This window comes from Xiphias gladius, chromosome 3 (genome assembly GCF_016859285.1).
Source record: "Xiphias gladius isolate SHS-SW01 ecotype Sanya breed wild chromosome 3, ASM1685928v1, whole genome shotgun sequence".
NCBI lineage: Eukaryota > Metazoa > Chordata > Actinopteri > Istiophoriformes > Xiphiidae > Xiphias > Xiphias gladius.
In genome coordinates, this window is record NC_053402.1 from 7,154,484 (window position 1) to 7,167,965 (window position 13,482).

The following is a 13,482-nucleotide window of genomic DNA, read 5'->3' on the forward strand; positions in this document are numbered from 1 at the left end:
CGACCCCTATGTTGGGAATCACTGGACTGAACTACCTAACTGTTGAATGAAAGTAAGTACTTGTAATGGAGTATTTTCACATTTTCATAGTGGTATTTTTACTTAAGTAGGGTCTGCGTACTTTTTCCACCACTGGTAAAAGGTAGAGTAAAAGCATTTTATGTCAAATTCGTTTTGACAATGCCAACAACATGAATCCAAAGCGTACAGTGCTCCGTTATCTCTTCCATGTGCTGGAAAGTGGGAGGGGGCAGTCGCACAATCACAAGCCTTTTCCAGGCGAAGTTGGGGATGGGAGGGGAGCGCTCAGTGCTGCAGCTGGACGGCGGAGCGGCTCATGTTGTGCTGGGCATGACGGGATGCTGCTTGTGACAAGGTTGTCGGAGTGATAATGAACGCCTTCAGTAAGTGTTGGGATGGACGGGGAAGGTTTACTGTCAGCGCAGAGTGGAATAACAGTGTGCTGTTGTGCCTCCTGGCTCAGCGATGGTGTCACCTCTGTGCGCTTTTCCCTCTGCTATCCGGACAGGGGACACTGGCAGAGAAGTGACACAGCAGCGTCGGAATTTACACAATCATCAGTCTCAGAATAGACCGGCGAGCGAGTAGAGTTGCTGCCATGGAGAAACGGAGCAGAGTCAATGAGGAAATGCCGACATCGAAAGAGGAGAAGCGCAAAGAGAAGAAGCCGAAATCTGGGAAGCTTTTCCGAAAGAGACCGTTGAAGTCTGTGGGGAGTTTTATGAACAGAATCATCAAAACTTTGGGCACTTTCACCCACTTTGGAGACACGGACGCGCAGGACGCCGAGGACGACGATGGGGGTTTTCGGAATGGCGCACCTTGCACCCTCAGCGCCAGCTCAGGAATTATCAAAGAGGATGTACAGGTGGCGTGGGATCGAGTAGTGAAAAACGCTTCGAGCACATCTTTTTCTCTGTGCGCCGGCAGAGAAAAGCTACTTTACCAATACGGAGACAAAATTCCAGGTGTCCTAGGGCTGAAAAACCACGGGAATACCTGTTTCATGAACGCCGTTGTACAGTGTCTGAGCAACACCGACCTGCTCGCAGAGTACTTGGGACTGGAGCGATACAAACTGGACCTGTGTCAAACCAGAATAAACGGGGTGGTGAAAAGTGACGAGTCGCGGCTTGCCAAGGGAGAAGTCACGGAGCAGTTGGCATCACTTGTCCGAGCTCTGTGGACTCTGGAGTACACACCACAGCTGTCTGTGGATTTCAAGGTACCCAAAGTACAACATATCAGCTTTAACACACTGTCTACAGGTGCATATGGATTTAGTGATGAAATGTACTGGTAAGCAATATTAAAAGGTAGTGGCACAATTACAGTTTCGGTAGTTATCATAAACTCAACACCTACTCTGAAATTGTTAGTTCCTTGGTTTTTACTCACGCGCAGAATAAGCTATTGTAGTCAAACATAATCACATGTTATGCAGACAATTTGTCATAACCACCACTATGAAGTGCAGAGCAGCCTGACTGTAATGTAATGTTCAGAACAAAGAGGGGTGTCACAAATCTTACATCATTCGCTATAATTTCCAACAGTATAGCAACCACTCTCTTCCCACAGGCAATAACAAGCGTACAGCACTTTGCCCTGTGACTTCAGCTGCCTGCCAGGTGATAATGAAGCTGCTGCTCAGTGTCACTACAGTCTGAAGGCACAGGGTCAGCAGGAGCCTGGCTGAGGGGCAGAGATTTTCCCAACAGTAGACCCTATAGCATGACACTAAAAACATGAGAAAAAAAATAAAAAGGTTCACTCTGTTAGCATCATTTTATAAACAGCAGGTGTGTGATGATTTTAAGTTAATCATGCCCCTCACTTCCTAATTGTAGCTCTGTGCAGTATCATCAACTAGATAGTGTTGATTTCCTCTTACAGCAGTGCTAGTGAAGTAGGGTACAGGTGACTGTTAAACTGTACATTAGGGATTATTTAGATGTATTGCTGTTGTGATTCAAAGTATGTTGGCACAGGAAGGAGCTGATTTTCTTTCCACTTAAGAAATCTGCCTTCCCTGAGGATGAGGGGCTGTAACACAGGCCTATCAGGAGACCCTCAGGCTTTCTTACTCTGCCCATGCTGAAGATAGAGGTGGGAAAGCGACCATACTTTATCTGCCTGCAGCTCTTTACTCTGGATTTCTCTGAGCCACAGTTCAAGGCAAGAAGTAGATAATATGGAGCAGCGAACAAAGAAACCCCAGAATGGATCTATTCTTGGAAATGCTAATTACTCTGTAAGAAAAGGGTATAAGTATAGCTACTGGGATATCTTGACCCCTACTGTATAGGCTCTTTCATGTCTTTTTTCACACTTTAATGTATTGTAATGAAGAAGCCAAAGGATTGCCAACTAAGGGTTATCAGTTTTTTTGCTGCCTATAAAATGCAGCATTGACAGTCAGAATCAATTGTAACATTTATTCTTCTTTTCTCTTTTTGCTCTCTCATCTGTTGTGCTCTCTGAAAAACTCAACTCCCCTGTCCAAATTATTTTTTCTCAGCCACAATTCTTACTGCCAATAAATCCCCAATTCCACACTTTCATTTTCCTCCTACCTCATGGGAGTGTGATATCAGATATTTTCCGGAGAACAATCAGATGGAACAGCATGGAAACATCTTGCCAAGATTAAAAGATAGATAAAATGAAAAACATTGCACACTCCTCCTTGTATGTGATGAGATGTTTACGTTGTTAAAGCACACATACACACACACACATACACACACACACACACACACACACACACACACACACACACACACACACACACACACACACACACACACACACTGCTGTGCCTCTTGGATATGGTTTGTGGCGATAGGAGGTCCAGAGTTCATGCAGCCGAGGCCTTCTGAAATTGCCTGTTGAGTAATACCACAGTTGCAGGAAGCATTATAAAATAATCAGATAGCTCCAAGGCTTGTGTCTGACAGGCTAAATTAGCTCCCAGTTGCACCAGACAGCACAAACCATTTATAAACAACCCTCTGAAAAGGACTGGTCTTTGTTTAAATGGCTCAATTTATCTATTGTTTTTGTGAGTTTATTATCAGTCTTTGTAGGCCTCTGAAAGTAAGGTGTTTTTGTCAGAAGGGCATTGCAAAAGTACAGCTAAAGCAGCCAGGTTAAAAAGACCTAAAACAAGTACCTATAGTACTCATCTTGATATGACAAGAATTTTGATAAGAAATAATTAAAAGGCAGGTGTTGAAAGGGTTCTCTTTTTTTGACAATTACCCTTTATGTTTTAAATGAATAATGTTGCTCATGTACGTCTCGCCTGTAAATGTGGAATCCTCCGCAAAAGTTCTTCAAAGTTAATGAATCAGCAGCGGTCTCCTTATAGGTCAGTTGGCTTCAGACTCCCAGTGAGGAGAAAAAACAAAACAACAAAGTCCTGCCGAATACCTGGCGCTCTGCCACATTCCAGTACCACCTGGCTTGTAGGACAAGAGAGCTGGATGGAGGGAAACAGTTTTTAGAAGTGTTCACTTAAGACTAAGTATGAAGTATTTCTGTGTTTCTTTGACATTTTACATTATCAGTGTGCCCTAAGCTTCCACAGATGTGTCTCAGACGATGCAGTTGAAGGGTTGAATTTCTTCAACCTGGGAGCAGATGTGTGCTTTTGATCTGGACAGTTCTCGTGCATTTTCAGAGTCCCCCCTGGAAAGATGGTGTGTTTGCACAGAGGGGCCTGGACAGGGACAAACCTTTAAAACTCAAACAGTTACTCAACAGCCAATTTATCGGTTTCCATAACAAGAGAGGTCTGAGAAAGAAGGGGGTTAGGGTGAGCAGGCTTGATGACTGAACAGAAATGTCATCCTCCCTACAGTGTAAATTGATGTACATTGATGGGCCTATTTTAGGAAGCTGAATTTATTTTGGGATGACAGGGGGTCTCACAGATGTGTGACAAAATTTGCAGTCTCCATGTTGATTTTTAACGGTTACCTGTGTTGCTGGTTTCAGTAAGTCAGATTGCGAGTGACAGTGCATTAAAACTGGTAAGCAAGCGAGCAGAGATGACAGCTAAAAGGACTGAATAAGTGGTTACAATAGATAGCTAACAGTAATGGATAAACAGTTTAAATGGTAATGGATAAAAGCTTAAAATAGTTAAAAGTAACAAATAAACAATTTAAATAGCTAAATGTATTGGGTAAATATCCAACATTGGGTAAGTGATGTACAAGATAAATGGAGTGTTTTCTTGTTTTGTCTTTATCTCCTAGTTAGATGGTTACAAACTGGCCAGTGGCCATTATGCCACAGAGAGCAATAAAAAACACAGGTCATTTTCCACAGCCGCAATTATATCACTGAGACAATTGCCACCTTCAAAAGGCTGGTGGTAATCACTATTATTGCTTTGCTGTAATGACTAGCTGCACAGCAACTTTAGGTTAGTGTGTGTCCATGGTTTTCATGGTTTATATCAGAGCATTTCTTCACAACAAGAGCATCAAGAGCAACAATAAAAAAAAAAATTAAAAAAAAAATGCTATACTACATTTAATCTTCTCCAATCAGTCTGATTTAGAAACTTTAGTTCTTCAGTTTCACATTGTTGAGGCCATATTACAGAGCTGCAAAGTATTTTTTATAAACCATGTGTGCATGTTGGAAATATATCCAAGACATCCAGAAAATACACAGGTTTAAGGTTGTAAATATATTTCTCTGAAAATCAGGGTAAACTTAAGACTTCTCAAGATCTCCCAGAATCAACATTTGTAAGGGGAAAAAGAACAGTTAACAGTGCAGTGACTTTATATATTAATGATATAATACACCATTGCTCAACAGAGACATACATCTGTCCGTTTGTATTGACTGAAAACAGTAGCTCTGTATTTGTCAACCTTTCATATTTTGTGACAACTTATCTTAAAACCGTTGTAAAGATCCAGTGTTGGAGGACAACACTCATCACTTTTTGAATTCTTTGGGATATATGAAGCAAAGGCAGCTTCACTTTCACTTTCAAGCCAAGATCAGAGGAGAAGATTAGAGAACTTTATCACTTTGCCAAGATTCCCCCAGCGGTTTTTCTCTGGTTATGAATTTTTATGTTCACTTTTTGCTCCTGTCGGGAGCTACGTCTCTGTAACTACTTTGAAGATGCAGTCCCTGGCTTCACTTCCAATGAGTTATTACTCTGGTCATACTGAACTGCTCTCTTTTTGAAACTTTTGAATGGGAAGTTGAATAGACTATACTTTTTTCTCTATCTAGTATTCAAACAGCCAGCAGCTCTTCAGTGACACGCCTCTAGTTTCATCATCAGACATCCTACATCATGTTATGGTATAATAGTTAGAAGAGCCATATCACATATTAGTGGATTATGAAGCAATGATTACAGTCATCTGTTCCCTCTGCTATAATCTCTCATCACTGCCTGTGCTTCTCCAGGCTGCCAGCTGCTGTTCATGTGCTTAATTCCTGCCTAATTGAGTTGGGTGCCATTCACATCTAAAGTACCATTATACTGTGTGTGAGCTAAAGTAGTCTTCAACCTACTTTTAAGAAGAATGTTATTCACCTATCTTTTTTATGTCAAAAATATTAAAATTTAGTGTCTTGAGAAGAAAAGACGGAAGGCGACACTTTCAGACAGTGAAACTTGTATTAACAAGCATGTTTTTTTTTTAAGTCTTACACAAAGGCAGATTTTGGAAATCCAAAATCTGAAATGACTGCAACAGTCAAAGCGTGGGCTTGGTGGAGACAAGGGAAGCGTGAAGGGCGTTAATGCAAATTTGCAGTTCTAGGATTCCTCTAATCAGCGTTCTGTGGAGAACCTGGAGCAGAGCTGCCCAATCAGGAGTAGTACATTTTAGCAAGGTAGTTTTATTTGGCTTTTCTAGGTATCCACTAAGGCTTTAATTCTGACAATTTGGCAGATGATAAAAGCTAGTTCAGCCATTACTGCTTTTGTTTTTTAGTGAAGTAAAATGTGGGTTTATGTGGGTGGGATAAATAAATTTGTGGATTTCAGAAGGTTTCTCTGTGAAGTCATAACTTAACACCAGTACTGTTAGAGCACTGAACCATTTTCTTTGCTTATAAAAGGGGCTTAATCAACCATATGGTCATGTTATGCAGCTGCAGAAAAGTTACAGTTTCATCAAGTCTGTTTTCTCTCTCTAGACTGTAGTGTCCAACTATGGGTCCCAGTTTCGTGGTAATTCCCAACATGACGCCCTGGAGTTTCTCCTGTGGCTGCTGGACTGCGTCCATGAAGACGTCAATCTAGCCTCCCACAATAACAACAACAAGACCAAATCTACTGGAAAGGTAAGAACCAAGCAGGGTTTTTGTTCATGTATCAGCAGTCAACATGATAATTCTGTGTGTGTCCACCTTAATGTAACATTTTATAATAAAGGTTCTCAATGCATACTTAATTGATGCATAACTAATACATGACTTATTATGATCAATACATTAACTAATGCATAATACATGAACCCCTGCAGCTTGATATATAATGAAGGCATTATTAGTTCATGTTATTACATGGCATCTAAGGTATCATCATTTTATGAATGCTAACTCATACATTAATTAAAGTGATATTGTATTATTTTTAAACCTCAGACCTGTGCATTTGGTCACCTTTCATCCTTGTTGTCATATGAAGATTTTTAAAAGGATTCTGTTCTCTAAACTCTCTGCATTTGGACTTTCTATTTCTTTTTCTTTCTTTCTATTAACAAGGCCAAATGTTCCGGCATGAACCAATATAACATACAGTTCATTACATGCAGCAATGTAGCTAACTATAGAGTACACACTAGCAAATGTTCTCTTCCATTGGTTCATATCTCTATGTTTGTGCTGTTTTGTATCAAACCCCACTGATAAGGTTGCCCAGAAGTGTTTTGATAATTCCACAGACATAATCATCTAAGTTAACTCCTCAGAGGGTACATCAAGGTCTCAAAATTTGCTCAGAAGCACAGTTTTCATGCCACCAAAACCAGTGTGGCAATTTGAGGTGTGCAACCTTGCTCTGTGTGTGGCAATTTGGTGTTTGATTTTCTCTCAGCATGGCTCCTCCTTGAGGTAGTCCTGCAGGTACGGTGTATCCTGATATTCCTTAAATGGAACTTTGAACTACTCTGATGTGAGCCATTAAAGCAGAATTTCCATGTATTATAAAAAAACATGTTTTCATTTTTGAAATAGACATTCCTCTTTTTTGTAGTTTTATCAGGGTGATAACCGGTGGCATAATTTATTAGAAGTTCTACTCTTGCTGTTGGTGAGTCGTTGCAAATAAATCTATTCAAACCTAGCGTCTGTTGTTTCCTGAGGCACTAACTGCAATTATTTATTCTGTTGTTTCATTGGAAGATATCAAGATCAGGAAGTCTTCTAACACTGCAAAGGCTATACATTTTCTATGAAAATTGGTATGACCGACATGCAACTTTCTCTCGCAGAAAAGGCAGTGTTTTTGGGAAATGCACTGTCAAGCACCACGTATCATTACAAAGCCAAGGTCATACTGAAAAATTTGGGTAATCTGTGGATGTAAGCCCAGCTCCTTTTCTCCGTCTTAAGTATAGTGTTTGCTAATCTCCTCTATTACAGGTGACACTTGATTCTTCTAACAGAATGTGAAAGATTGAATGAGGCAGTGAGAAAAATTAAGATACAGTGTTAAAAATGTGTGTGTGTGTGTGTGTGTCTGACTTGACCACAGTTCACCATCATCTTCTGAAATTCAACTCCTTGTATCAATTGAAGTATGACTTGACAACTCCCCCAAGTTTCCGTGTGTTGCTGTTGTCATGCACAATACTCTGATATCACATGAACTAAGCTCCCATCTCCTTGTGAGTTGAATTGCCCCTTGATTCAGGATGGGAGTGAATGATGAGGTGAGATAGGGGGTGGGGCGAGGTCTGGACTGTGTCTTTGAGTGCATATGGATCTACAGAGGACATGGCAGGAGGAGAGCTGCTGATAAAGTCTATCATGATGAGTCTGCATCATGATAGACACCCCAAGGAGGATCCTGTTATATGATGGTTTCAGCATCACGATTGAGACAGTGAATTTGAACTTGTCTGAGTAATATCCTATCCCTGATTGGATGAAAGCCAACATGGTAAACATTTTTGATACCCAGTGACCAGAAATTTATCTAGCCATTACAAGCTAGACTGAACTCAGAAGTGAAGCTGACATTGACCAATGCCAATGAAGCTAAAGTTGGGTAGCTCCAGTTCCAAAATACAAGCAATTAACAGTGGGATTTTGGAGGGAGAGTGATGAATATTTTAGGAACAGATCATCAAACCACAGTTGTATAAGGTGAAATTGCCAATTTGTGTGGTGTAAACTTTACAGGGACTGTGAGAGTTGTATCACCTTAGCACATTTGTGGCGACATTTGCTGCCTAGTCCAAATGCATAATCAAACGAATATACAAGGCCTTTCAAACAAGTCCACTATATCAAAATGCAGTTGTCAAAATCAAAAAAATTACTGAATCCTTAGTGGATCGTTGTAACTGTCCAGTTTGTGATTTTGGTCATGCTAACAGCATGGCTCTAGGGATGTCAGTGACACTCATGGTTCCCAGAGGATGAATCCTGTTGACTTTGGTGATCCTCTGACTTTCCTCTAGTGCCACCATGAGGTTGGCATTTTTGTTTTTTAGTGAAATGTCTTAACAACTACTGGCTGCATGGCCATGAAATTTGGTATTGACATTAATGTCTCCTCAGGATTAATTGTAATCACTCAGGTGATCCTTTCCATCATTACGTTAAAATTTTGATTTATCAAATACCTGCAGAATTAATGACCACAGCCATCAGCCACAGCTGTACTTTGTGTTTTGTGCTAATTAGCAAATGCTAGCATGCTAACATGCTAAACTAAGATGGTGAGTCTGGTAAATTACTTAGACTTCAGCATGTCAATATTGTCATTGTGAGCATGTTAGTGGTAGCATTTAGCTCAAAGTAATGCTGTGCCAAAAATGCAGCGTAATAGAGCTACTGGCATGGCTGTAGACTCTTGGTGTTGTTCATGTACAAGGTATCAAGGCACACTGAGGTATGGAGAGTACCTGAGCTGTAAACTCTGCTATTTGCAGATGATGTTGACCTTTTGGCATCATTAGTCTGTAATGTTCACTTGGTCAATTTACAGCTGAGTGTGACTCAATGGGGATGATGATCAGCACCTTAAAGTGTGAGACCATGCGTTTGAGTTCTTTTTCTATAAAAATCTAGGACCCAAAGTGGAAGTTTGAAAAGAGGTTACATGCATTGACTGCAGTAAACTAGAAAGCCAATCTCTTAATTAATGGTCACTCTTTCCTCTAGCCCTTTTCTGTGGTCAAAAGTTTTGGCAAGTAACCAGATGAATAAAATGGCAAATATAAGCCGTTAAGATGAGATCATTCACACTGTGTTGACTAAGCTTATAAAGTATGAAATGTTTGTGGAAGTTTGACCAGTAATAAGTAGCTTTTAAGTTGCTGGAGGTACAACTTGCAGTATTATCCCTGATGTACAATCTATGATTAGTCCATGCCCTTGTTAATCTTTGTGCCATATTATGGGACTGTAAAAATCTGTGACATGTTTAATTAGGGATCATGTCAGAAGAATATGGTGTTGTAATGGAATATGCTTCATATGAATAAATATCCCTTGCAGCAAGAGAGAGAAAGGGGACAAGAGAGCAGCGCTCTGGCCTTTGTCCAGAGCAGAAAATCTCTTGTGACAGTTGTCTTTTATATTTGTCCAGGCCTACTGCCATCAGCCAGTGTGGGCTCTTTGCAGACACCAAGGTTGTCATGGATTTAGGTTTTATCAGTGAGGAAACATGCAGTCAGATAGATACTGTGGTCACAAGCTTTGGCTTGCTTTTCCCAATGCTTAGTATCAGGAAAGGGAGTGAAGTAATTCTCGTAATTCTGTCTCCACATTAATCATGGTCTACTCATTGCCTTATTCTCTGCTTCGTCTCTCTAGTAGCTGTTACATACTGTATCTCTGTAAGAATGTACAGTAAAGCCATGGTATGCAGGTTTCTATCACTGCTCCACCCACAAAGAAGCTTTGTGAAGAGCAGAGAGGGCCTCACTGAGGGCAGGAGAAGGGCAGCTGAAAGAAAAGTGTCTAAATCACATTCCATTAGAACTTTAAAGAGCCATTCAGAATCAGTTTTGGGCTGTGATTTTTTGTTTGTTTGTTTGTTTGTTGGTTAACCTCAGTGTTAATCTCCTCCACCGCCGTCCTACGGGAGCTCTGGTGTTGCTGGCTGGCTGGCAGAGTCATCCAGGGTCACGGCTAGGCTGATGGGAGGCATCAACTGAGATTACCAGTCCACGCACGTTCCCACTCACAGCCAAGGAGTTTGCAAGCTCAATCCTTTTCTACTGTTAATTCAGGAGCCTGTGGGCCTTTGCTAATTGTTTTTAAGCATGTATTGTTTAGTTACCACTTGGGCTCTGACACAGGAAAGCCAGAAAAGTGAGTATGAGGGAACAACCCCCCCCCCCCTCACAGCACACACACACACCCCACCGCCTAATCCACAGTCCCCTTGGGCTGGCTATGTAGTTGCAACCACTGACAGTCACGCAGGTTTGTATTTGGAATTGAAGTATTTTGTATTTGTAATGGAGGGTGACAGTTCACAACCCTACACACACACACGCAGACATACACTACACACATTCTAACATTTACTGTTGACTCCCCATGGCTTTGACTCAAATTTGACATTTTCTCTTGGTTTGTTGATCGTTTATCACTGAGGAAACAGCGCCAGTGTGAAGCTCTCTCTCTCTCCGACTCTCTCTTTCTCTCTCTCTCCCTCGGCTTTATGAATGTGGCTCTTTGTAAGTACCAGGAAGAAAGAGACACTTGTTGTGCAGCCTGACTACAGAGAAGGAGAGGTGAGGCTGAGTTCTCTGCAATAGTGTGGCAATGGGTGGGGGGACAGTAAGCAATAGTGACAGTCAGAGCAATGGGGAAAGAGAGAGAGAAATTACTTTTTTGATTCTACATGACAAAATAGCTGTAGAAATGGTGGAATGTAGTGTAGCTGTTTACAAAATGTGTCAAATGAGGGCACTGTTTTTGTAAGACGCCAGCCTCCAAAATATTGCACTTAATTTATAATCATCAAAAAAACGGGAAAGTGCATGTGAAAGTTTAAGTTTGTGCCTGGGCTTTGCTGTTCACAGTAGTGACTGGATAGTCTCACCTACAGCACTATGACAGTTGGAGAAAAGATGCTGAGAGTAGGGATGCAAATTTTAAGGAATTTTCTTTATTTTCTCATTGCACATGTTAACAGCTGATAGGTGGTCAATGATAAAAAAGTGGTGCAGCACAAACTGCACATTTTTCCAAGATAACTGTACTATTGTGGCTCAAAATCCTGATAAAAACCAGGTAAATTTGGCATTTGAGCAATAAATTAAAAAGACAAATTAATTTATAATAGCAAAATCATGCAGCCAGATAAGGTTAAAATATTGTATTGCACAACTTGAGAATGAACATGCTAGGCAGATTAAGCTCTCAATAGTCTAACCCCATTTTTCTTGTATTTTATTTTATTTATTTGTTTATTTAACAGGGATCAATAAATATAATCAAGTAAAATACAACAAAGATAAAAACATTGTTACATACAGCTACGTATACTAGTGATTGTTTAAGCTTTTAAAAAGTTAAAGCATCCAAACAAATAACTTGATAAAACAGAATCATTATTAAAACAACAGGACAAATAAAATCAACTGTATATGCATATCTATGTGTATATGTATCGTACATGATTGTGTTGGTATTGACATAAGTAGGTTTGATAGTGCGTGTGTGTATGTGTGTATGACTTTAAGTATGAATATGGTATGTAGGTATAAATATGACAGGTGTTTAAGCCATTGTCTCACTTGTGTAGTGACAACTCTAAATTCTGAATATGATTTTAAATTAGAACTTGAAAATCAGAACGCTTTAAAAGTCATTGTTTGAACTCTTATAGATTTGTATGCAAACATGCTTTGCCTGAGGACGGTAAGATGTTCCTTAACTTTTAGCCTCTTGCTGTAAAAGATGACTGGCCAAAAGTACCTTTGCCAGTTGCTATAGACCACACATCACTATGTTCAAATAGTTCTTTTTTCAGGGAATTTAATTGTACCCCAGGGGTACTAGGTGCGTGTTGTAAATATTGTAAATCATTTGTTGTGTTGTTTGCATGTTGATGTGATTAATTTGCTCAACCTGGGATCCACTCCTGGTCACACGGTGAATATTACCTGAGGAAGATTTAAAGTCAAAACATCGTAATTATACTCAATAACTGATCTTTTTTTAGGAGCATCGATTTAGCGTAGGGGCATTGTTTGTTCTTGAGATTGTTTAAGAAAAGAGATATACCTTAGCTGACCCTGATTGCATCAGGGTGAGTGTGGTTAGTTCACTATTTTTAACATTGTTGTCCAGCTACTACAAACACCTACTCTGACTGGGCAGATGTCTTGGAAATACTGTTCTGCCAACATTACCAAGCCAGGGAGTCACTAAACATTTTTCTTCCACCTTTTAATTGGATTTACACCCAAAGAAGCGGAGAGCGTCAGAAAATTTATGGTTTTTGCTTTGATGTTGTTGGAAAGTACTGCTTGCCCCCAACATTAGCAACGTAACTGCGGCAGTTCTTTCCATTGTCTGACTAGCAGGATCCGACCTGTGGTGACTTTGTAATTGTTAGCCTGTTCTGTTGAAGCTGGTAGTTTGGAATGAGCATGAGCTGTCAGGAAACAACTGGATTTTTAGTGTGGCATGATTATTTTAATAAGTTCACCTGTAATTCTGTCTTGTTAAACAGGCAGGGGTCCCGCCTCGTCACACAATTTGGTACTACACCTAAAACACAGTACATTTTTTGATAGTTTACACTGCAATAATGGTGAGTTGATAGTTAAACTCGGACAATTTAAGAAAGATTATCTGTCCTAATGTAATTGAAGACCAACTGTCAGTAGCTGTCAGGGTCAGTAGGTCGGTACTGTACTGTATGTCCTCAGTAAAACTGGACTGACTTGTTTATAGGTGATGAGAAGCCTGGTCCTCATCTTCCTACACATTAACATCACAACAATCACAATGTGGCCCTCCTGTGTTTATTAGTTTTACTCCCTTCCATCGTCTGCCTGGAGGTTTAATTTGTACTACGTGGGCGGTTGTGTACTGAAATTAGACACACATCCAGACAGTGACCCAGACATTGTACCAAAATTTCAGATTTACTTTCTTTTCACTAATTCTAGCAGTACACGCTTATAAGCGTACCTCTAACCCCAAAGCTGAGCAGTGCAGTTGCCTGTGTGTGGTCATTGCTTCTCCCCACTCCTGTCAGGGCTAGATGCAAAT

The 13,482-nt window shown here is 40.4% G+C and overlaps 1 protein-coding gene across 2 annotated transcripts in view; it reads left to right on the forward strand.

Moving 5' to 3' along the window:
• Positions 1–323: 323 nt before the first annotated feature.
• Positions 324–13,482, forward strand: part of usp43b (ubiquitin specific peptidase 43b) — a 75,447-nt gene continuing 62,288 nt past the window's right edge. For both annotated transcript variants that reach the window (XM_040123723.1, XM_040123722.1), the window contains exons 1-2: positions 324–1,246; positions 6,208–6,354. In XM_040123723.1, the coding sequence (XP_039979657.1) occupies positions 620–1,246; positions 6,208–6,354 (774 nt within the window). In that variant the 5' untranslated portion in view covers positions 324–619. The remainder of the gene's footprint in view (positions 1,247–6,207; positions 6,355–13,482) is intronic.